Source organism: Falco biarmicus, chromosome 3 (assembly GCF_023638135.1).
Source record: "Falco biarmicus isolate bFalBia1 chromosome 3, bFalBia1.pri, whole genome shotgun sequence".
NCBI classification, from domain to species: domain Eukaryota; kingdom Metazoa; phylum Chordata; class Aves; order Falconiformes; family Falconidae; genus Falco; species Falco biarmicus.
The window spans coordinates 96,366,390-96,390,608 of NC_079290.1; the positions used below are offsets into that span (position 1 = coordinate 96,366,390).

Here is a 24,219-nt window from a genome sequence, read left to right on the forward strand (position 1 = left end):
AGTGTCTGGCATTAGCATACATCCCAGTTGGGTTATGCTCTGGCACTGAGAAAACATAACAACTTCTTGCCTTTCTTTTCCTACCGGTCACTTACCATTCTCTTCTGCTAGAGAAGCTTTAGGCACTGCCTGTATTTCCTTTACATGGAGCAGGAATTTCACCCTGGATTCATCAGCTCCAGTATCTCTTGTCAGACGCACACTATGCATTGGCTTTCCTCCCACCACAGTGTAGAAGCCAGCTGGCGTTTCTGCAAGAGGATAGTCCTCGTCCCACTCAAAGGGGGCCGTAGGGTTGATGGGTACTGGAAAGTCTGAGCTTTCTCTTGTTACCTCTTTGTGGAGTTGTGCGATTTTTGTCCCTTTATATGATGTCTTCAGGCTGCTCTTTACCTAGAAGTGCACATAAACCTCTGTTCCTGAGTAACTCTATGCAGGTAAACGTACTACATGGACTTACTCAGTACTGCATCCCAGAATGCATATGCAGCTGAACCTTTTTAGAGACATCAGCCCAATCATTAAGTTCTTCCTTTGCTTTGAATATTGGCAGTCAGACGAATATGGTTTTGGCTAATAGCCTAATGAATGAGTTGTAAAAGCTTAAGGATATGGATTTACATCCATTTAATATTTGGCTTCCTCTGCACTACCAGTGATGCTAGCTGAGGCATTGGCTATGACTGAGTGTATGTTAAGAAAGAAGAAGAAAAAAGATATTAACTAACAGATTAAATAGCACACTGTTGAGGTAAACAAAGGTGTGTAACATCTATTTAAAAAATCTATTAAAAATTATTAAATAAGTTTGTTAGTATCAACACTGAATTCAGTCTATATGTGATTTTCTTAGAGGAAATGTGACTTTGTACAAATATAACTACTTGCTGCAAAATTATTCAGCTGAATAATACTCCCAATTCATTTGCTGTTCACTACATCCCTGAAACTCTGTGTCCATGCCTGCTTAAAATCAGCAACAAGTGTAGTTAGTAATGAAATAATTCAAATATAGTTTATTCTGTTTCATGATGCACGAATAGGAAGTCATGTAAGTGTGACTGATTTTATTCATCCACAGTAGTTGCTCATCTGAAATGCTATTGAAGTTCAGTAATTGGAGCTCTGAAATACAGTACTTGACAGATGGTGTGGGTGGTTGTGCCATTTCCATGATAAATCTCCTTACAAATATAACTATGAGGAAGTTGTCTTCATTCCTTGACTATGGCAACATATAGATGGAAAAAGTGACAAACACGACACGAAAACAGATTTGTGTCTTGGTTCTTCATTTTCCTGCTATAATTATTTGCATTTTTAAACAAGTGCAAGGGAGAGGTTTCTTTTTGCTTTATCTGAAAAAAGATGCTATAAATGCTAAAATACTCCGTTAGTCACCTTTCTTTTCTTACATTTCCTTTGAAGCTTTTCCTATAGTGAATTACTTTTGTAATGTCTTACAGCACCAGTTAGAAAGCATTGCTCTTTTTAGATGAAAACAAAATAGATCTTCACCAAGATACATTTAGTGTTAAAAAAAACCCACTGCAATCTGGAGAGATGGACAGTCTTCTTGTCCCAGGGCTTGCTGTTGAAATTGGAGATGATAAAATATTATAAATAAAAATATACTGCGTTATCCAGTTTGAATATTCTTTTTTATTCTCTTTGTGTTTTAACAGAAATCACCGATGCTGGTACTAGAGGAACCCAAGATGCAATTAAGGGTGTGAAAAGAAAAAAGATTGTGACTGAAAACCATCTAAAAAAAATACCAAAATCGCCTTTGAGAAGCCCCGCCGAAGCCAAGGCTAAGCAAAGTGTAGACCCTTCACCGCTAAAAGCCCTTCCAGATGCCTCTGAACATGCCACGGCGCAGGATCACCTACCCGTGCAAAATGGAAATCAGGGTACCAAACAGAACGAGGGGGCACTTGGTAGTGAGATAAGTGTTGAAACAACCAAATCTGAGACATCGATGCAGACAAAGCTTTCACTGGCACATCAGTCCTTAGATTTAGGTAAGCAGGCAGTGGAGGATACTGATGCAACCCAATTGAACTCGCCAGAGAAGAAGTGTCTCTCAAACTCCTCATCAAGCAAAACAAAGACTGACAGTAATGAATGTATTGATTTTGTTGCTTGCAGTACGTCATCCCCATGTACACGTACTGCATTCGATGTCTTATTAAAAGCTATGGAGCCTGAACTGAACACTTTAGCACAAGAGTGCCCCCCTTATGGGATGCAGATAGAGAAACTGAGACCAAATAAAACTGTAAGCACCTCTTCTAGTCTCACGTCCAATACAATGAGTGTCCAAAATCAGCCTGCTTTGTCACAGCATGAGTTTGCAGCCGGACCTCACTATTACCCGTCTACGTTAAACAATGTGCATGTAGCAGCAGCAGCCAAGACTGGACAAGCACAAGGCCAATCAGTTTCTCATTCACAAGACCTTATTACTAAAACCAGTCAACAAAATCACCAGGTTGTTATGTGTCCAAGTTTCACTAGGTCGCTGGTGCAACAGCAGAGTCAGGAAAGCCCCAAACTCCAGCAGATATACAGCATAGCAGTAACTTCATCTGTTGTTCACACCTCATCTTCCACTGTAACTCAGGTTTTTTCGCAAAACCAGTTAGTAGCTACTTCGTCTTCACCTTTGTCAATTAGCACATCAAGCTCAACACACTTGTCTATAGGTCCCATGTATAATTCAGCCCAGATAGCATCAGTTGTAAACCATGGTGTAGAACAAATATGTAGCCTCTTGAAAGACCAGAAGCCTAAAAAGCTAGGGAAATATGTCTGTGAGTATTGTAATCGGGCTTGTGCCAAGCCAAGTGTTCTCCAAAAGCACATCCGATCCCATACTGGAGAGCGACCATATCCTTGTGTGACGTGTGGGTTTTCATTTAAAACCAAAAGCAATCTGTACAAGCACAAAAAATCTCATGCACATGCTATCAAACTTGGACTTGTCCCACAGCCAGATTCAGGTGGCCTCTTCCTATCTCATGACTCGGACAAAGCACTTAGCATTCATTCGGATGTGGAAGAAAGTGGTGAAAGTGAAGATGAAGGCACTGCTGATGAAAGACAAGATGATCAAGAACTGGAACCTGCACAAATAGTGAAAGTAATTTCGGGTGTGGAAACTTTGCGGAAGGGAAGCCCTGTTCCATTAAGCAACCCAGACTGTATACCTGCTGACTCTTCGTTACATGAGACAGAACCTCAAGTAAGGGCAGCTTTACCAAAAGTAGTAGTTCATCCTGTAAATGTTTCTCCATTAAGGGCCGATAGCCCAAAAGTAACGGAACCAGCACCTGAGCTTGCTGCAGTGCAGAGAAAAGGAGATTTTAAAGTGACAGCTCTTCAGTCAAATTTAACACATACGGCCTCATTCAAGGAGAATGACATAAAGCAGCATCAGAAAGTAGACATGGACTTGTTAGAGGAACAGCTGGGATCTGCAGTAGGAGCGGTGCATGCCCAGCTCCAGAGACAACAGGCAACTGATGGTTCCCAGGATCAGCAAGGAAAATGTCTCTTGAGCCCTAGAAGTTTAGGTAGTACCGATTCTGGTTATTTCTCTCGTTCTGAAAGTGCCGATCAAACCATGAGCCCACCAGCTCCTTTCACAAGAGGACTGCTGACCTCCGAAAAAGATCCAAACAAAAACCTGCCCTGTGTGCCACGAACAAGTGGTGTGGTAGCATCAGTGGTACAAACTGTTTGTGCTGAAAAAAATCTGATTCTTTCTGGCCAAATGCGACCTCCCATGGCAACAAAAACTCTTGAGGAGCGTATCTCTAAGTTAATTTCTGATAATGAAGCTGTTGTGGATGACAAACAGTTAGATAGCGTGAAACCAAGAAGAACATCTCTTTCAAGAAGAGGAAGCATAGATTCACCAAAATCCTACATATTTAAGGATTCTTTCCAGTTTGATTTAAAGCCCATGGGAAGAAGAACTAGCTCAAGCTCTGATATACCAAAGTCTCCTTTCACACCCACTGAGAAATCGAAGCAAGTTTTTCTTCTTTCTGTACCATCCCTTGACTGTTTACCTATCACACGAAGTAATTCCATGCCAACTACCAGTTACTCGGCAGTACCTCCAAATGTTATACCTCCCTCTCATCCCCTTCGAGGAAGTCAGTCATTTGATGATAAAATTGGCTCTTTATACGATGATGTGTTTGTATCAGGACCTGCTCCTCCGCTGAACCAAGGTGGACATCCTCGGACCCTCGTTAGACAGGCAGCAATAGAAGATTCTTCTACTGGTGAAAGCCAAGTTCTTGGATCGTTGCGGTCTGTAGAAGAAAGTTATCTGGGGTGTAATTTACCAAATGATTCTGTATTGCAAAGGAGCAAGTCCCTGGCACAGGGACCAAATTTAGAGAAAACGAAGAAGTCCCCTCAGGTGCGAGGAACAATGTTTGAGTGTGAAACCTGCAGAAACAGATATAGAAAACTGGAAAATTTTGAAAACCACAAGAAATTTTATTGTTCAGAGTTGCATGGACCTAAAACTAAAGCAGCAGTCAGAGAGCCTGAGCATAAAACTGTTCCAAACAGTACACAGCCTCAAATTCTACATTACAGAGTCACTACTTCAACTGGTGTTTGGGAGCAGACACCCCAGATAAGGAAAAGAAGAAAAATGAAAAGTGTTGGCGATGATGATGACCCACAGCAAAATGATACAAGCGTACCATCAAAGAGCGCAGAAGGCCAAAGCAAGCCAGCAAGTTCTTCCAGTGTGTCAAAACACAGTGTGACAGCGGTGGTAGGATCGCAACAGCCAAGCAACCTTCTGCTTCAGAGTTCCCAAATTCAGCTTGTGGCTCGAGGCACAGATCAGACTACCGAGCCAAAGATGGCTCCACTCATTGAAAAGCAGGCAAGCTCAGTTGTGCAAGAAAAAGTGGAGTTGAAAAGACAAGGGACTGGCATTTCAGTAATACAGCACACCAATTCACTGAGCAGAAATAGCTCGTTTGAGAAATCAGAGTCATTTGAAAGAGTGTCACCGGTTTCTTCTCAAGAGCCCAACAAGGTTGCAAAGCACCGCTCTTTGAATACAGTTGTCATCCAAGAGGATAGACACTGTCATCTGAATACTCTCCAGCACCATCAGCCCCTGTCAGCAGAAGCACCTAGAGGGGAAGTTCAGGGAAGCCAAATAGTTTCTAATGAGAGAAGTGCACCGCTTCAGCCATCGAGACTTGTTCGCCAGCATAACATCCAGGTTCCTGAGATACTGGTCACAGAAGAACCAGACAGGGACCAAGAAAACCAGTGCAGCGATCAGGAAAAGACGGAAAGGTTTAATTGGCCACAGCGCAGTGAGACACTGTCAAAATTGCCAACAGAAAAGCTTCCACCAAAGAAGAAAAGGATTCGCTTGGCTGAAATGGAGCATTCATCTGCAGAATCAAGTGTTGACTCCACACTTTCCAGAAGCCTAAGTCGGGAGAGTAGCTTGTCTCATGCCTCCAGTTTCTCAGCTTCACTTGATAAAGATGAAACTTCAAAGGCTGAGAACCCTTGCAAAGCAGAACCTGTTAGTAAGTCGTCAGAGTTCCTCATGATTCCCGCTGGCTCGCACGCACTGGCTGTACCTGGACCTCATTACCGGGAAATGAGACGTGCTGCCTCAGAGCAAATCAGCTGCACGCAGCCATCAATGGAGGTTGTGGACTACAGGAGTAAGTCTTTCGACTGTGGAAGCGTGTCTCCGTCAAAACCTGCCCCGCTCGTAGAGATAGCCGCTCCGAAAGCATCATCTGCAAATGGAGTGACTGGACATGTGCCTCTGCTAGAAAGGAGAAGGGGGCCATTTGTAAGACAGATATCTTTAAACATTGCTCCAGAAAATCATCAGCCTCAAGTTAAATTGACTTCCTCATTTCAGATGGCTCAAGCTACGGATGTGCCCACAGTGCCATTGCACCAGCTGCAGACCTCCGGCAAATCTTCGGTGGAGTTCCCTTCAAGTACTCAGCATTCACAGACTCACTCCAGGCCTCACTCAGCAATTCAAGATGGTAATCCTGTTAGCCTGTCTTCTGTCCAGCAGCCTCTAAATCATGTGGTGAATAATCAAGGACAGCCATCCTTGACTCCTCAGCCTTCCCAGTCATCAACTAAAACATCAGCCCAAGGGGAACAAGTGAGTGCATATGCGCTTTCTTCTTGTCCCAACGAAAAACAGGATTGTTTTGCTCCGAAGTATCAACTTCAAGTTAAAACATTACATATAGGTCAGCCATACTCTTCTAAATTGCTAAAAAATACTTTATCAACTCAGACTGTTCCAAGTCAGGTTGGGGTGGACCAGAGTGCATCCACCTTTGAACTGCAGACTAAACTGTCTGACATGTCTAATCCGTACTCTGTGCCTCCTCTAAAGCAAATTGTCCCTAATAACTGCAGCAGTCAAATACATCAGATTCCTCCTTTTGTGGTTCCCGTCCGTATTCACAGCAGTATGCCATCCTACGGCTTTGCAACGGTTACACCCCTTCCTCACATTTTAGTGACCCAGGATCAGGTAAATCAGTCTGTTTGCAAAACAAATGTTGTGACAGTGCCAACGCTTGAAGGCAAAACTCAGCTGCCAAAATCTCACAAAGATCGTCAGAGGACTTTGCCAAATTCATTTGAAAATTCACAACCAGAAAGTGGAACCAGAAATTCACCTTTGTCAAGCTCTTTGCATATTATTCAGAAAGTGCCAGTTAGTGGACTCTTCCCTCAACCAGAAGCTACAGCTTCAAGTAAACGAATGCTTTCCCCAGCCAACAGTTTAGATATTGCCATGGAAAAACAGCAAAAACGCGTTAAAGATGAGAGTGGAGCTGCATGTATGACAGATGCTAGACCATCGCATTCACTGAACGTTAGACCTAATGACTCTACTAGTAAGCAAAAGAAGCCAGTTTTGGTAAGACAGGTTTGCACCACAGACCCTCTTGAAAATCACCTCTTAGACCCTGATGGCGTTGCACAGCATGAAAAAAGCAGCAAAGCGGGTGCTTCAGACCTGCTGTTGCCTGACCATCATTCATCTGACACTGGGGTTTCGGACACCTTAAAGGAGTCACCAGAATCTGAAGACATTAAGTCTTCAGCATCACCGGCGTTTGTAGTTAGGAAACCATCTGAATTATCTCCAGTGAATAATCAGAGTTCTCTTCTCAAGCCTGTAAGTAGCAGTCAAGAAAGAAAGTCCCTAGGTAACAGTAATGAGAGCAAGCACATCAGTAGCCAGGGCCAAGCAAAACCTGTAACTACACTGGCTGCGATGAATGTAGGAGAAATGCAGAGGTTATCATTTCCAAGCCTGAAGACCACAACGAGTTTTACCTGGTGTTACCTCCTCAAGAGAAAACCATTGCATTTGCTGCAGAACGATCAGAAAATCTCAGCCTATTCTACATGGACCGTTAGTCCCAACAATCCCAATCCACTTGGTTTGTCGACAAAGGTAGCTCTCTCCCTCCTCAATTCGAAACAGAAAGTTGAAAAACCACTGTACACTCAAGCGAGAACTACTCACCCCAGATCTGACGTATTGGTCTACTCAAGCAAGTGGAAGAACAGCTTAACTAAGGTACTTAAGCTATGCTTGATGTATACTGGTTGTTTACAGGGGATTTGCTTTGGAAATCGCACTTGTTCCTATTTTAGAGAATGTGATATGCCTGACAGGTATAGTATATGTGCTTATTTATTTTAGTTATGCTGGATCAGACTGCTAAAAAAGATCCTAAGTAAGTCCATTAAGAAACCTGTTCATAAGGATTTATTGCTTTTCATGGATATTAGTTCCTGGATTTAAATCTGTATATGAAGTGTTCATCATGGCAGGAATGTGTTTGGGTATTTTTTAAATGCAAAGGCTAGAACAAAAATAGTTACGATACAAATATTTTTAAAACACTTTTAACTTAGAACAGGTTAATTTAAGATCGTAATTGCATATTTTGCCTTAAAAGTCAGCTAGTGTTTTCTGTTATAAAAGTGCTCAGCCTGAACAGGTGTCCGTGGATGCGCCGTGAAAATGTTTCTCACCATCGCTGATCATCCAGCTGTGAGAGGAGCCGTATACCAGTCCCTTTCTCCCGCCTAGGTTAATTTGAGGTGTGAAATAATGACAAAAAATAGCAAAGTTTAAAGCCAAATTACAGCTGCCATAAAACCAGTGACAACTTCTGGGATTGATACGGCTTCAAAGATGACTTTAAACCTTGCGCAGTGGAATATACTCCAGGCAGTGGTTGTGACCCACTTAAAACACGGCATCATTCTGGAGTCGGATGGGGCAGAGCAGCGTAGTCACGGGCAATGCCCTTACCTGCCTCGGGGCTGCACACGTGTCATCGGGGTTTCACTCACTGGGTGGTTTTGTATGGACAGGATCAAAGCTGTGCTGGTTTGCACTGGATTTGGCATTCCTTAGTGACTGAACCGCCTCTGTGAATGGGTAGAGATGGCTCTCTGCCCTATACTGTGGCAGCAGGTGTCCATGTGTCTATTTAATGGGCCCAGTACTAGCTTTTAATGTCCCGTCTCGTGAAGCTGTAAAGCTTTCTGAAGCGTACAGCCCGATTTCGCGCTCTTCTTTCCTCTTTGCTGTGGTTGCCATGTCTTTGATGCCAAACTTCTTTCTGAAGCTGGCAAAACTGGGGTGTTAGCCATGGACCTCCCTTTCTCCGAAGTCCTTCATGACATAGAAAATTTTTTTGGGGGGTGGGTGGGGGTGGGACAGCATGTGTGTAAAAACAATTGCAATTTGTCCTAATCCTGCAGCCTGCCATCAGCAAAATTTCCTGGGCATTGGGCTGGAAATCAGGGTCCGTAGGTCAGGCAGTTGCATACCACAGCCTTGGAAAAAGATTATTTCTGTGGATATTGAGTGACAGAGACTGCGTCTGACAGAGACTGAGCGACAGACTGCTGTCATCGGTCACCCTGGGGTGTTTCTGTGTTTGCTAAACGTTTTGCTAAGATACAAAGTCATCAGTGGGAAAAAGAGCAATAGGATGAGAAACTGTAAGTGGAAGGGGTAGTTTCAGAATGATAGGGGGAGTCGAGAAGGTACGCTGAAACCCAAAGGCCAAAAGAGCATTAGAGTTAAACTTGGCCCTCCTGGAATCAGTGGGAGACTTTGCTAACATTGCTATTGGAGGGCAAAACTTCATCCGTAATGTTTTGTGCAGAAAATACATGCAGGCTGCTGGCTTTGTATTGCTGCTGTAATTGGATTGAATTGTTGGTGCCATATTAGCGTGCTGCCTTTGTTTAAACTCTTACTGCCTTTTCCAGCCTGCTCCCTCATACACTTTATGAGATGTTGTATTTAAATAGTGCTAAATCAAAAAGGAAAAAGGGATTAAAAGGTTTAGCTTTTTTCATTGCATGTAGTTGAGCGATTCTAAGGCAAGTCTCACATCAGTTGTGCCACTGACTCATGTTTGTTTTACTTTTAAAGAAACCTATCAGAAGAAATTCTCTGATAACAAAGCTACAGCATGCCTGTTGAAGAACCAATTTTGTCTATAAACAAATTCAGTTTAGAATATAAATAATGGATAATAATATTTTGAAAAAATATTTTGACAGCACCCTTTTAAACACTCTAGGAGTACTTAAATGCTGTAATAGGCAGCTGTCAGGTACATTTACAGTGCTTCTGCCACAAAAGAGCCACAGTTACTAATCTTTCTTCAGTCTTTCTTTATGATGCTTTGAATGAAGCACACAAGCATGGTGAAAATGAAGAGTTCTTCAGCTCTGCTTGCGGCTGATTTACAAGCTTTACTCAGAGCCATTATGAAGGAAGAAAGTGCAGCGAGAAAGCACCAATTAAAGTTTAATTGGCATCTCAGATTGTACAAGCAAGATATAAGATGGCAGGAGTTAAAAATTTCAAAGACCTGATAGGTACTATGACCCAACATCTCCCAAATTTGTTCGCTTTCCCTTCTGAGGACTCAGGCAGCAGGTTTTCAGCTGCTTTTCAGAGTGGTGATGCTGCTGTTACAATAAACCTCTGTATTAGCAGTCTCCAGTTAGAGCTGGTAATGGAACAGCCGATGCAAACTTGGAAACTTCCTCACAGAAGCTGTGTCAAAGGAAAGCAAAAACTCAGATTTCTCACTCAGTTCAGGCCTGGTAATTCTACTGTTTTTTTCTGGTTGAGCCTGAGGATGGAAAACCATGGATATCCTTTTGGAAATTAATTTTGGAAATTAAGCCAACAAACAGATTAGCAAATAATTCTCAAAAAAAAAAAAAAAAGAAAGAAAAAGAAAAAAGATCAATTTCCTGCTTAAGTGCTTGGCAGGGTCCTGAGTTCCTTCAGGAACCACAGTTTAGATTGTGAGTCTCTGGGGGCTGTGTTTGCTCAGGTGGTTTGCACATTTTAACCCTGACCTGATGGTGAGCTTTAAATGCTACTATAATCCAATGTCTAAAGAAAATAAAAATGCAGCGCTGTTACGCCTCACCTCCTCTCACAGTTGTAGCCCTTTCCAGAGTGATTTGGTGTGTTCTGCTCGTGGGGCTTTAACTGCTGATCTTCTCACCCAGAGAAAGCGACTTGCTGAACTGTTCCTGGGGTTGCCCCCAGAACTGAGTCATGTTTACAGAGATCTCTCACTGCTGCATAACTGCTGATAATCACCGTCACAAAACAGGCAATTCTTTCAACAATAGATACCGGGGGAAATGAAGTGACATGTAAACTAAATACACACAATAAGGAACCCAGGGACTTTGTTTGCTCTTCACAATTCGCTGCTCAGAGGCAATAGGTGAAGTTGCCACGTTCCAGTGATCCAGAGAACAAACCACAAAATGTTACCCTGCAAGAAGCTCCTGGAATGAGTACAGCACGTTAAAATGTAACAGGAGGTTCACTTGCATAGGAAAGGCTTATTCTACCTGCTATTTTTATTTTACCATTCTATTTATTATTATTTTTCACCAGTTTTCCTCATGCGAAGTCATTGGTGGTGTATCAGGAGCCTGTTCTTGAGCCCCCCACATTGCTCTTGGCTCCCCTCTCTGAAGTTAGTCAGTGATGTGTGCAGTATCCCAGGGTGAAGATTTTTGGGCAAGAATAGGCTGAGGAATGGAAAGTTTCTCCTGACTGGAAAGCTTTCCTGTCTTGGATGATGTGCCACAACAGTCCAGCTCACCACTGGAAAGTAGTTAAATGCAGAAGATTTTTATGTGTAAGTTAGTAAAAGTTTAAAGATATTAAACCCATTTTCCTCAAGTGGCTGTGTGCCAATGGGAAAAAATTTTAATGAATATTCTAACCTGAAATTTATAACTTTGATGATTCAGGCTGCGAAGATGGTTTTTTTTTCCAAGGGATGTCCTAAAGTAGCAGAAGTATCTATTGAACTCTGGTCTCTGGGCAGCCCCAAGAGCAGTTTTTTTCCAGTTTTATACCAGTAATTGAAGACAGTGGAGCTAAATTGGAGCAAAATGAGTAAAGCAGAAATGAATCATGGTCCTTGTCTCTATGGGAGAAGAGGGAGAGGAGACTGTTAGAAACGGAAGGCGTAAGCAACCGTGGAGAGGAACATTTTGCAGTGCTGCCGTTTTTCTACCCTTTCCACCAGTAGGTGTGGTGTTCGGGGGGATGTTAGGTGAGATACATTAAAGGATTTCCACACAAGAAACCCGTGCTCCTTAGAGACTGGCTGCTCTTTAGAAGTTAAAAAGGACCCAAGTCCCTTTTCAGCGTCAATTTGGAATTTTTCATAAAAGCTAAGAAGACTGCTTTGTTCGTTGTCATCGAGTGTATCTGTAGATTTGTGACAGAAACTCAGTGTTTCTATTAGAGCACCTCTGTGATAAGCAGCATTTTGTATGTTTAAGACACTGAAACAAGTGCTAAAATAGCATCTAACCAGTAAATGAAAGTATGTCAGTGGGAGGTAAATAGTAATTTGAACACCTGTGTTAGGTTATCTTAGGTCTGTATATAAACACGCATTAATAAAAAAGAAGGAGTTGAGGGCAGAATCCAGTGGTATTTGGCCTTGTGTTAGGTTTTGCACACTAGATGCTTTTGTGAATATACAATTTATTACAACATTGTTTCACCATAGTTTGGATAACATCATGGGCCAAATGCTTTTGGAATCTTCCTTTTTTCCTTTGTCTCTTCATTCCTGAAAATTAAATCTGGAAAGAATACTTAGTATTTAGAATTGAAAGATCAGGCACTTGAAAGTTGCATTATTCCAGCTGCTGGGGATATTTATGTGGTATTGTGTTTATTGTATGTACTCTGTGTTTTCCACTACTCTTTTCTTGTAAAATTACAAATGTCACCTTGTTACTCTTTGTTTGCAGTGGAAACAAAAGCGATTCATTTGCCATGTCGCGTATAGAAACTAAAAGATCGCTGAGCTGCAGTTACTGGAGTAGGCTCCACTTCTGATACTTCTCTTCCAGAACATCATCTCCTTTCACCTTGTATGAATGCTGTTAAAACATGCAGGGTGAAATTTCTTTCTTCCTACACACAGGCAGAGTTGTCATGTGTGCTTTGGTAGAACTGCTCAGATATTTGAAAACCCAGCCCAAATCAATCAGAGGGCTGCATGAAGGCGTACGGATTGGAGTAGTACTTGCAACCTGTGCGGATTTTAGGGCTTTGGATTGAATACGGAGACGCTTTTCCTCTGATCTGTGTTAATTTCTCATCAGCCACATTCCTCATCAGGTGGGAAGTAAAGGCGGTGGCTGAGACTGCATGGAGGACCATGGGCGAGGACTAGGTGCCAGAATGATGTCACCCTTCAATATATGTAACGACCAGTGTAATTCATTAGTCATTTTAAGTCAGCCAGCGAAGTCATTCCTCTTGCCAAGAATTCGCAAGCTTTACAGCATTAAATTTTATAATGAGTAGAAAACATAAGGCCAGGCTTTTTTTTTTTTTCCCTCATCATTTTATTCACTTATCAATATGAGCAAATGTGGTAAATGTGCCAGCTATGTGGGTAGAACAGTTTATAAATACAGCAGTAATAATTGCCGGCTAATTGGATCATTCCTTCATTGTTGCCCATTTTATAAATATCCTAGACTTGGAAGGGCTAGATTTTAATTGGCAAATGTTGGGGGAACTCATCCTCCTTTTTTTAAAAAAAAAAAAGTTCCTTAATTAATGTATCAGGGGAAATGGAGAAACTTATTTTTGTTCTGCTAGACAACTGGTATGCTTTGACTTGTAATTTGGTCTGGCAGTGGGAGTGAGGTGTGGAGTCCTGCTTTGGAAGGGTTCTGAAGCCCCTGTTAATAACCTCACTAAATTGGGAACGGTCAATTTCCACACCAAACCAGGTATATTTTTTGAAAAATACTAACAATCAGAAATGGTACCTGTCAGTATCATCCATTGGTACACCCCTCCTTCCCACCTTTCTCCTCTTTGCTGTGCCATGGCAAAGCAGCTCCTGCCAGCCACGAGGCGCTGCTGGGTGGTGGGTCAGCAGGTGGGACCTGAGACAGGTCACCTCTTCCCAGGCAGGTAGAGCCAAGGATGTGCTACTGAAACATCAGGGCTGGAGCAGTGGGGAGAAGGCACGGATAACTGCTTGTGCACTAAAGTTTGCCCCTTTTTGTCAAATTGCGGGGGGCAGTGTATCGTGCAGCTGCAGAGTCCCAGCTGAGTGGTCCGGCTGCTGCATCCAGGGCAGAGGAGCAAAGCTGTGGCCGTTCAGGAAGCACTTGGGTTTGGTTGTAAGCATCTTTTCTCCGTAGAAGGCTATCTGTGAGCTAAAAAATGTCACCTTCACCTTCCCAGAAGAGGAAAGATGCATCTCCTACTGCAGTTTGAAAGCATTCCTGGTTTCCTACTCTGCCATAATCTTCATTTAGGTTAACTACTCCACAAATTGTCAATGGATGGTAAAGAAGAAGTTTAGTGAAAGATATTTTTTGTTTCATGTACCTTAACATTTTTTTAAAATCAGTTATTATAATTGTGGCTTTTATGATGCTTTTGTTCACCGTAACTTACAGGTTTGAATGGCATATGAAAGACTTTAATTTTAATGATATGCGTATCCCATTTTCTTTCAGCGAGCATTAAATAGAAAAAAATTGACTGCAACTGAATTCAGCAATAAGGAAAACTCTGAATCAAGCACTGAGCACGATAAAGAAAACTCCTTTATCAAAACTGAACCAAGAAGAGTTAAAATATTTGATGGAGGGCAAGTATTGTACTTTGTATACTAAATATCATTGGGAAGATATTTTTTCCTTGATTCTAGACTTCGAAGAGATGTTGCTTCCTATTTGATTTATTTGAAACAACAGTTCCCATATTGTGGTCTGTGGATGTTGGTTTATGTTTCCAAGAAAAATGGAAAGTCATCAGAAGCGTGGAGCCATGAGAGTTAAGAGGAGGGGTAATGAAATAAGGAGCAGTAAGCAGTGCAGTTCTTTTTTTTTCCTTTTTGCTTTTTTTCCCAAAGGGCAAACATTAATCAGCCGTAAAGGCAGCTAGATACAGCCAATGCAAATTCTTTTCCTATATTTTTCTTACGTGATAAATAATGCCTATTTTGCAGGAGGGTTGTGTAACTGTAGCCAGAGAGGATATAGCCTGGGGGCTGAGCAGCAGAGTGCGGTACAGTGTCTGACAGCGTGCGGTGGCATACACGGGCTGGAGAACTCCTGATTTGCAAAGTCCTATGGAAATACTGAGAGCCCTTGTCCGTGCGCTGTGATACTTCAGATGGGTTGCCTGATGTGAATAACAGTTGCTTTAGCCACAGTGTTGTGCTATTTACAGCATGTTATAAAAAGATTTCATAGCAGAAGAGTGCTGGTGACACTTCTAAAAATTTTGAGCAAAAATGGTGCATATTTTATTGTTCTCGTAATTGGTAGTGGGCTCTAGGGCTTTCCATTTATTGGTTCCCAGTTTGAATCCAGTCTAGGCTAGGAGTTAAGCCATTACCAGCTGCCCAGGTGAAACATTGGTACGTGTCTCTGCTCAGATCCAAACATTCCAGGGACGAGGTCATGAAAGCTAAACACAACCTTTGGTGTCCTTGAGTGGAGATATGAAGGGTGTAATCAAATCTGAATGACTTTTTCCACCTAGAGGCAGTCGCATTAGGCTGAGTCCAGAGCACATTGATGGGGAATTTTAAAGACTTTCCCATTGTCCTAACTAACGTTGTTCCTTTTCTGCATCCAACACAGAGCCTCAAAAATGCTCTTTTAAAGCTTCCTCATGGTGCCCAAACCTGCTTCCAAGAATTGACAGTTTAAAAAAGTGTGTTCCTGTGTTGCAAATTGAAATCTTCAAATGCATAGTATCAAATGGTACCTCTATTAAAAAAGATATGCTGTTATTCCTAAACAGGTCCGTGATTACCTAGTGAAAAATCTAGATACGAGTTTAATGAATAAATGCAGAGGTCGAGCAGGAAAAGAGCATGTTGGCTTTGTCAGTCAGTCATTGTCATCTATTATATTATTTTTAAAATTCTGGTAGAAGAGTTTCTAACTAGAATCATTTTCCCATAACAACTGATTGCCTTACTCTTACGGTACTGTTACTAGGTACAAGTCAAATGAAGACTATGTGTATGTGCGGGGAAGAGGGAGGGGGAAGTACATCTGTGAAGAATGTGGAATACGTTGCAAGAAACCCAGCATGCTGAAGAAGCATATTCGCACACATACAGATGTCCGTCCTTACCACTGCAATTACTGCAACTTTTCCTTTAAAACTAAAGGTAGGGGTACTTTTCCATGCATGTTTTCCCCCTTTTTTTTTCTTTCTGTTGTAAAGTATAATTCTTTTCTTCTTACATTTGGCAGTTCATAAGCTAAAGAAGTTGCCTCTCTGTGGAGCTTTGTTGTCTTAATGCTTCAAATATTTGTAGTTTCTGATTGCCTTCTTTTCTTTAGTCTATGTTTATTCAGATAATCACACCTTTATATGAATGAAGGGTATGAAATGCCACAGTGTGTGAGAAACTAGAGTGGGATGAGGGGAATCCTACAGCAATATAATGAAAGTTAGGTGAAGCTAAGTGAGCTGCTTAGCTGCTCATCCTAGTAGGGATGGGGACACGGAATGTTAAGTCCCTAGCAGTGACCTTTTGGAGGTATGACATTGACGTATATGTATTCCTGTTGGCACTCAACTGGGTGCTCAGGGAAGGAAATTGGCCTTTATTAAATCACTATATTAAAATGTTTTTTATGGCCTTGAAAGACAAGGTTCACTTTCCACTTGACCTTCAAAGACCCAAAGATAGACCTCAACTTTTTAAAGCCTGTTTACACCAGATACTTAAATGCATCCTTGTTTAAGCAAGCAGTATATTAAGCAGTGGTAGATCCAGGAGGCAAAGTAAGTGAAACAGACAGGAGAAGTTCACAGCCAAAATACTTCCAGCAAAAATACTCTAAGCAGTAAATTTTTTCTTGGCTTTGAATGTCATTTAGCAATAATCCCCCCCAGCTGTAACCTCAGAAACATCTGTAATTTTAGTGGGTTCAAGAGTACCCAGCAGCTGGGTGGAAAACTTCCAAGAGATAAGCCAGTGCTGCAGAAAGTGGGATGGATAGTCTTTAGGTGTGTTAAAACCTGTGGCTGCATCCTGACAGGCTGGGTCATCATGTCACTTTCAAGATGAAATGCCGGAGTGTGAACCCAGTAAATTCTGATTATGGTTTCTGCAGAGTAGGTGTGCTGGCCGAATTCAAGAAATTAAGTTCGGCCCATTTGAAATTCTCCCTGTTTCAGCTGTAGCAGATACTTTTACTCGCTTCCTCTTCTGCAGTTGCTGTGCCTGGCGGGTGCCATTACTGCTGGCAGTCAGTCATGCAGTTGGCTGCTGGGTTTTGGGTAAACCAGCCTTCAGGACTTCATGCAGCCTGTAAAGCTGGGAAATTGGCCATTTGTGAGTCCATCTAGTCATACAGCTTCATAACAATTACTTCAAAATCTGGGGTGAATTACTACCTTCATTTCAAAGCAGGGATAAAGCATTCCGTAACCACAGAAGAGCCACGATTCTACCCACTGTAATTTCTCCCACTGAAATACCTCAAAGAAGCAGTGTTTTGAGATACAATAGGAAGTTTAAGTATCATACATTTTAGAGATATCATCATTTACAAATCTCTGATCTACTCTTAACCTTTTGTTGATGATATTTGCCATATTTTCTTTTCAAAGGAGAAGGGGAGAGCAGCCTGTGGGGCCTCTCAGCAGTTACGCATTCACTTCTGAAATTCAGACCAAATACGTTCCTACTCTGATTTTGAATAAAATTAATCCATTTGTTTAGGTCGGCAGTGAACATGATTACACTAAATATAGAATCCATCAAATACTGAAAGAACTGCAAGATATGAACTCTAGTTTCATGCAATGGTTCTCAGTCAACGTGACTTTGAAGGCTGAATCAGCCTTTTTTATACTTTGCCATATGTGAGGGGTCTTTTACACCAATGCAAAATACATCATCATCTAGGATTTCCACCCTATTCTATTTTATTTCAATAAAGGACTTCATGAAATGTAGCCAGAGAGCTAGTAGCATTCAGGGTGGTGAACCTGCCACAGCCCTTGACAGCTTGCATTGAGGGGCAAGGTTCTATGAAGTGTGAAATCAAATTATACAGGTGGTTATAAACATAGGTGAATAAGATGTAGACATGTTAAGCATGTATTTGTATACATTTCTGTAGTCACAGAGCAGTTAATTTCTTTTGTGTTTTTTTCTTAAGGAAATTTAACAAAACATATGAAGTCAAAGGCACATAGCAAGAAATGCATGGATTTGGGAGTCTCAGTAGGTTTAATAGATGACCAGGATGGAGAAGAAGAATTTGGTAAGAAATAAAAATCTTTCTTTACTGCATTTTTTGTATTATTATCATCCTGCTTTCCTACCCTTTCTTTTCCAAAGCTTTTAAATCTTTGTACAGAGAAAAGTTATATAGAGAAAAATCTTAGAAGCTAGTCCAAGGGAGCAAAAAAACTGGAGAAACTTTCGCCAAAAGAAATGACAAGCATATGCTAAAGATAAATTGCTGCTGAATTTTTCACAAAATGTTATGCAGTTTAACTTTATCAGTTTCACAGATAAATATGACAAGACTGAAAATACCAGAAAAGCAGCTGTTTGCCTAGAAAAAAAGGTAGTCAAAGCTGAGTGCTTTGCAAGGAGGCTAATCATCTTCCAGTGTAGAGTTCTGTCCTCCTTCACAAATAATTGGCCATAGATCAGCAGACAGAGATCACTTAGAAATTACGAACATTATTCATCTTGACCTGTTCTACTTCTCCATTAGTGATGACAGTGTTATCAAAATGAATGTATTTGCTAATAAATGGAATTCTGCACTTCCCACATCCCAAGGCGGCTGTGCTGAAGAGGAGATGGGATTGAGGACAAAGAGGGCCAAAGCAGGCTCATGTGGGTTTTGCTCAGCGTGGTAAGAAAGATGTAGCTCCATCAGACACAGTGAGATGGAGAACAGGATTGTGCGTTAGGACTGTTCTGGATCTTGGCGTGTCTCAGTGCAGCGGGAGCATTTTCTCTGTCCTCCCGTTTCTCAGCAGGGAGATGAGTTGTGTTGCCTTGCCTCGTATTTTTCTTCTTTCAGTGGAATAGTTTATTAGATTGCGGATGAGGTTTTGAGAAAAGAAAGCAGTGGGGATCTTTATTTAAACAGTAAAGGGCAAGAAAGATGAATGCACTTGCTCCCCTATGACAACCGCTAGCAGAATAAGCGAATCAGATTGAATCTAATTCTAAATAATGCTGGGAATATGACTCAGCTGGTATGATTCAGTAGTGCACTAGGTACAAAGAAACCTGCATTTTCCCTTTTTTGGCATTCTTCGGTATATTCCTTTTTAGTAAGCTAAAAACATGTCCCTCTTTGCAATTTGATGTACCAAATAAATAACACAGAAGATAAGCAGCAGTACAAATTACTGTCCTTTTCTCACAGAGGGACAGTTTTCATTAACATTTTCAGCCTTCACATGACAGAAAAATTGTCACTTTTTAAAGTACTGTTCTGTAGCATTTGGCATTTTATTTAGTTTTATAAAGTACAACTGAACAGATATTTCCATTAACTAGGAACTGAAAACATTTTATTGATTGGTAAATCAGTATTCCCAATTGCATAAATTAAAAATTGCATTTGTGGTTATAATGTAATGGGAAATGTTTCAGTTGTTTCAGTTACACACAGTAGAAGTAAGGCATTTCAAACATTTGTTGAAAGATTGCTTTCCTTTGGCTCTATGACCATTCAGCTGAGAAGGATTCTCTTTCCATATCATGTACAGGTGTGTCCAGTATAAATATATTATATATTCCCTGAAATACATTCTTTGCTTCAGCACAGTAATTACTTAATAAATTAAATATTCTATTTTGGGGAAAAAAAAAAAAAAGACAAGACATTCAACAGAATTTGCTACATAATCCTTGAAATTCTTCCAGAAATTTAATTGTAACACCCTCTGTCGTCCCATGTCCGCCCACTCCAAAAAAAAAAAAAATAATAGAGCAGGTAACACATTTTTCTTCAAGAACCCCAAACCAAAAATCAACTTGGTGGTAAAATCCCTAGCTTCTCTAAATGATCTGGCTCAGGTACCCATAGCAAAACCAGCTGTGCAGCAGAAAGCTCAGCACAAAAGTCCTGTCCAAGAGGCAGGGAAATTAAACTGGTGATAAACACACGTTTACTGCAGCCAAACCAGTCCAGCCTCTCCAGTTGCTGTGTAACACGGGGCACTTACAATTACCCATGTAAATTCAGTGAGTAACTGTACACTTTAAAAATGTGATTTCATCTGTCAGCTCGCCTAGCCACACATGAAGGTATTTCTCATAATTCAGAAAATTGCTTGTTGGCCCAATTTTAGGGCAGAGTCAGGAGGGGAAAGGAGTGTGATATATTTGCATATGTGCTTTTTTAAACGTAGGTGGTTCTGTTGCCCTCTACGAAATCCTGTGCATGCTAATTTTTTTAATAGGTTTGAATATGATGGAATATATTTATTTTTTTGAGGTATCTAGTCAGTCTCAGTTAGCAAAGTAGCTTGGACCACCTCTGTGGCTGCCGTTTCTCCAGCGCAGGGCAGCAGAACTCACGCTGGAGCCAGCACCCCCCGTGCCAGGTCTGGGCCCTAGGGACAGCCCTGCCAGCAGTGTGTCACCCACAAAGGAGAACATGATGGGCCTTGGGTATTGAGCTGCACTGGTGGCGTTACACCTTTGGCCCTTGCACCCCTCCTCCTTCTGACGTGTGTTGCCGGCAGATCTCGTTGCATACCCTTTTGGTGCTTGAAAAAATGATGTCTTTAAGCATGTACGTTTTGTAGTTGAGTAGTTCTGTGGTTGTTAAAAATGATCTCTCTCTTAAGGAGTGGTCTGCCCCGTCCCATTGCTTTCCTCGGTTGGAAGGCAATGTGAGATGCTGTAGAGGAAAGTGTGGAAAATCTGATAAGAAATAATTATGACCTCAGAAAAAAAAATTCTTCTTCCTGTAGGCTGTATGAGATTGGCCTGTTTCCTGGCCCATAGAATATCTCTCTGTCTGTCTCTTAACTAATTGCTTATCCAAACATTTGGAATACTGATTATTCTTACAGCAGGGAAAACATCTGCATCTTTGCTTGAAATAACTAAGCTGTATGTCTTCCACCAGGCTTAGAATTAGAGAATTAGCCAGAAATTTAACAAAGCCACCAACCTTTTATTTACTAAGGAATTTCCGGGTTCTATTCTTATGTAGGTGTTTTTTTCAAAGCATAGGCCATCACAATTACTTGAATATGTAAGTTTTTAGATTCATAGAAGTCAGCTTTGAGCTGATAGCAGTACAGATTAATAGTGCATGAAGATTGAATAAAGAGTGCAAAATAGTGTACAATCCTGACTGCAGGCGCGCACACACACACACACACAGAGCGCCTGTTTTATCAGTAATCTGAGAAGCTGAAAATTTGTTGTGCTGTAATGTCTAGGGAAAAATAAAGATGCTCTCTAGCTGTCTGAGACTATATGTGATCAGAGCTTTTAACACAGCATTCTTTGTATTTGGACTTGTCATCATTTGGGTATTAGTAAATACTTTCTGGCCTGGCTTTTTGTATTCAAAACCATTCCCCCATCCATTTATCTTTCATCTTCTGCTCTGTGGAATGTTCTTGTCACCACAATACAGGGTTACAATGTAAGGAATGTTAATATCTGAATTAAATTGTCAGGCGAGGTGAGCTGTTTAGTGTGACAGACGGCAACTGGGTTAGTGTGGCAGACGGTAACTGGGAATATCCTCGTTGGTCGTGTTGACCCAACATTTTACTATTCAGCCTTAGAAACATAATAATTATGTTTCTTCAAATTAAAACAGTTATGAACTTTAAACCTGTAACATTTCATATGTAAGCTAAGGTGTGGTACGCCTGAGTAAACTTGCACAAGATCGTTATTTAATAATGAAATGAGTAGATGGGCAGAACTTACTTAAATGGTCTCTATGGGAAAAATTTATCCCAAAATATTAATTACTTTACCAGTGAAAAGACCTAATTGTAAGTTTCAGATATGTATTTAAATATATATACACACACACACACACATATATTAAAAAAACACTTTCATTTTCTGTAGTATTAAAAAAACCCTTCTAAAGATACAATAGTTCTAAGTTAATTAGCTATACATTACTTAGAGTAGATCTTAAAGTGAGTTTCCATGGCTCTTCATTAGCTTAATCATGACTCACTCTGTGTTTTTACTGCTCCTACATTTAAGGAGTGAAAATAAATTAAAATCCTTGCAATAATATCCTCCTTTTGCAAATAGTATGGAAGGCTGGTTCTTTATAGTTTACAAGAAATGTTTGGGGGGGGGGGGTTGTCAGCTAGATGTACATTAAGCATGCTGGAGCCCCACAGTAGCTACAGCCTGGGAATAGACTACCTAGCGCTAGGGTTGATTTACAGTATGTAGGTTACTCAGAAAGGCTTAGGTGTAAATAATCTCTTTAAACAGAGGTTACTCTTAATTTTTTGTTTAGTTTTACTTTGTTACTTTCCATACCTTAGGAATGTAAGTCAAAAGCCCCTAGGCTTTGGGGGTTTTTTCTCATTTCTGAGGAGCAGTGGCTATTACCAGTCTGAATTTAACCCAGCAGAGGTCACTGTGAGTCCTGTTTGATGGTGATGAGCAGTGGACATCAGCTGAAGCAAGGCTGAAATCACTCAGGTAAAGCCTGTGAACAGACTTAGACAGGAAGACAGCAGGTTGGGATGTAGGTGCTAGTGTTGTTTCACAGGACTTTGTTTTACCTGTTTTAAAATTTGTTTGAATAGTTGTGGAACAGTCTATTGCAAGGCTAATACGATGTCTGAAAGGCGAGTCTAAGCTTTTAATTGTTTAAAATAATAGGGAGTGTATTGATGACATATAGACCTTACTTTCAAGTTTATGATAATGACATATTTAAAAATATTTCTGCTTTTATTGCCATAGTACATATGTATTTTTTCTTGAGTTTGATGGAGTATATGTAATATAGAACAGGTACTTGATTTTTAAATGCTTTGACGTAGATACTAATCCATAAATGAAGATACTCCCATAATTTGAGGCAATAAACACTGCTTTGCATTACTCAGATGCTAAAAGCCAATAAATTTAGTAAATTTAAATTTAGACGTCATAGATAGTAAACAGACCAACAGATACTATGTAAGCTATATCTTTAATCTGCATAAGTAGAGCTAATAGCAATCCTGTAGTTACCGACGGGACTGTCTGTTTGCTTAGGAATGTGTAAAACTTCATCAGTCCAGACTTAAATTTTTAGGTGTTTCTTGTCTTCCTGCCAGTGAAAGAATGAAAATGAACATTTTGTTCTTTATGGGAAAATCTACCTAAATGTTATTAAGTTATAACCAAATATGACTAAGTTGTAGGTCGTTGAACTTCATCACTGGATTTGGTGCAGGAATTGCTAAGTCTGTAGCAGGGCCTGATAGGTCAGGTCATGTGATGGACTAATTGGTGATATTATTGCAGTTAAAATTAAAAGCTGTAAGTTGAGACTCTGAATAACCTTTCTTCTAGTCCTTTGCAGTATAAGATAATCAGATGACCATTGTTAAAACCAAGGAGAGTAAGGATTTCTCTAGGAAAAATTTCTAAAATAAAGAACTTTAAAGTATATCAGGAGACCTATTTCAGTTACCTAATTCATAGCATCACAAGTGGAAAAAGCTGTGTGTGGACTTAGCCCCAGGCACTTCACTAATGGACATACTAGGATGTTGGTATTTCCAACTAATGCTATTGTGCTAAAGAACTTGAAGGTTTTCCTTTCCCGCTTTGGGGAAAAATGCCAGTATAACAGAGCCTTAGCCAACTAGCTCATCAGCACCACAAACACAATACAGAGCTGATTATCTAACTGAGGACTGACAACAAAATAAATGAAGGACTAAGCTGATTTTTGCCTATGATTTGTATACACTTGCTTCAATACATAGGATTAAAACCTTGGGTTTATTAAACATAATTATAGCTGGCACGCGAGCAAAATCCCCAGTCAAAAGTTGTGTCCACGTTTCTATTATACTTTTATTTCCAGCTGTTTGTAATTTTTGCAGAATTCAGGTCTCAAGCCAGAAGTTCTACTTTCTCCTGTGAAGTCCAGGGAGAAAAGTCTTTCTAAGGGTTTTTTAAAAAGATTGCAGCAGACATTCCCTACTCTTCCAAAAACTCTCTTTAAAAAAAATGGAGGCAGTTTTGAACAGTCTTTCTGTTAAAGTGGTGAGAGTTATACATTTTTCGAAAGAGAAGTAGCTTTCATAAGCCTTCACTTAATAGTGTGAAACTTTTTTACCTGTTTTCTTTTTAAAAAAAAACAACCGTGAACTTTCATGCCAAAAGCAGTTTCCTTGTATGCTAGTGGCTTTTAAATTTACATCCTTCATTCTGAAATACCCCACACTGCTTTAAAACCTCATACAAAGTTAAACACAGAAGTCATTTTGTTCCCTTTGGAAACTGAGTTAGTTCTAAGGGGTTTTTTTTACATATATATATTTATATTTTATTTATATATGTATGTAAGTATGAGCTACAGAAGCATATG

At 40.5% G+C, this 24,219-nt stretch overlaps 1 protein-coding gene across 6 annotated transcripts in view; it reads left to right on the forward strand.

Annotated features, from left to right (window-relative positions):
* The window catches only part of HIVEP1 (HIVEP zinc finger 1), a 123,170-nt gene that overhangs the window by 90,595 nt on the left and 8,356 nt on the right, over window positions 1–24,219 (forward strand). For all 6 annotated transcript variants that reach the window (XM_056330537.1, XM_056330539.1, XM_056330538.1 and 3 more), the window contains 4 exons: window positions 1,686–7,633; window positions 14,134–14,267; window positions 15,631–15,806; window positions 17,815–17,919. In XM_056330537.1, the coding sequence (XP_056186512.1) occupies window positions 1,686–7,633; window positions 14,134–14,267; window positions 15,631–15,806; window positions 17,815–17,919 (6,363 nt within the window). The remainder of the gene's footprint in view (window positions 1–1,685; window positions 7,634–14,133; window positions 14,268–15,630; window positions 15,807–17,814; window positions 17,920–24,219) is intronic.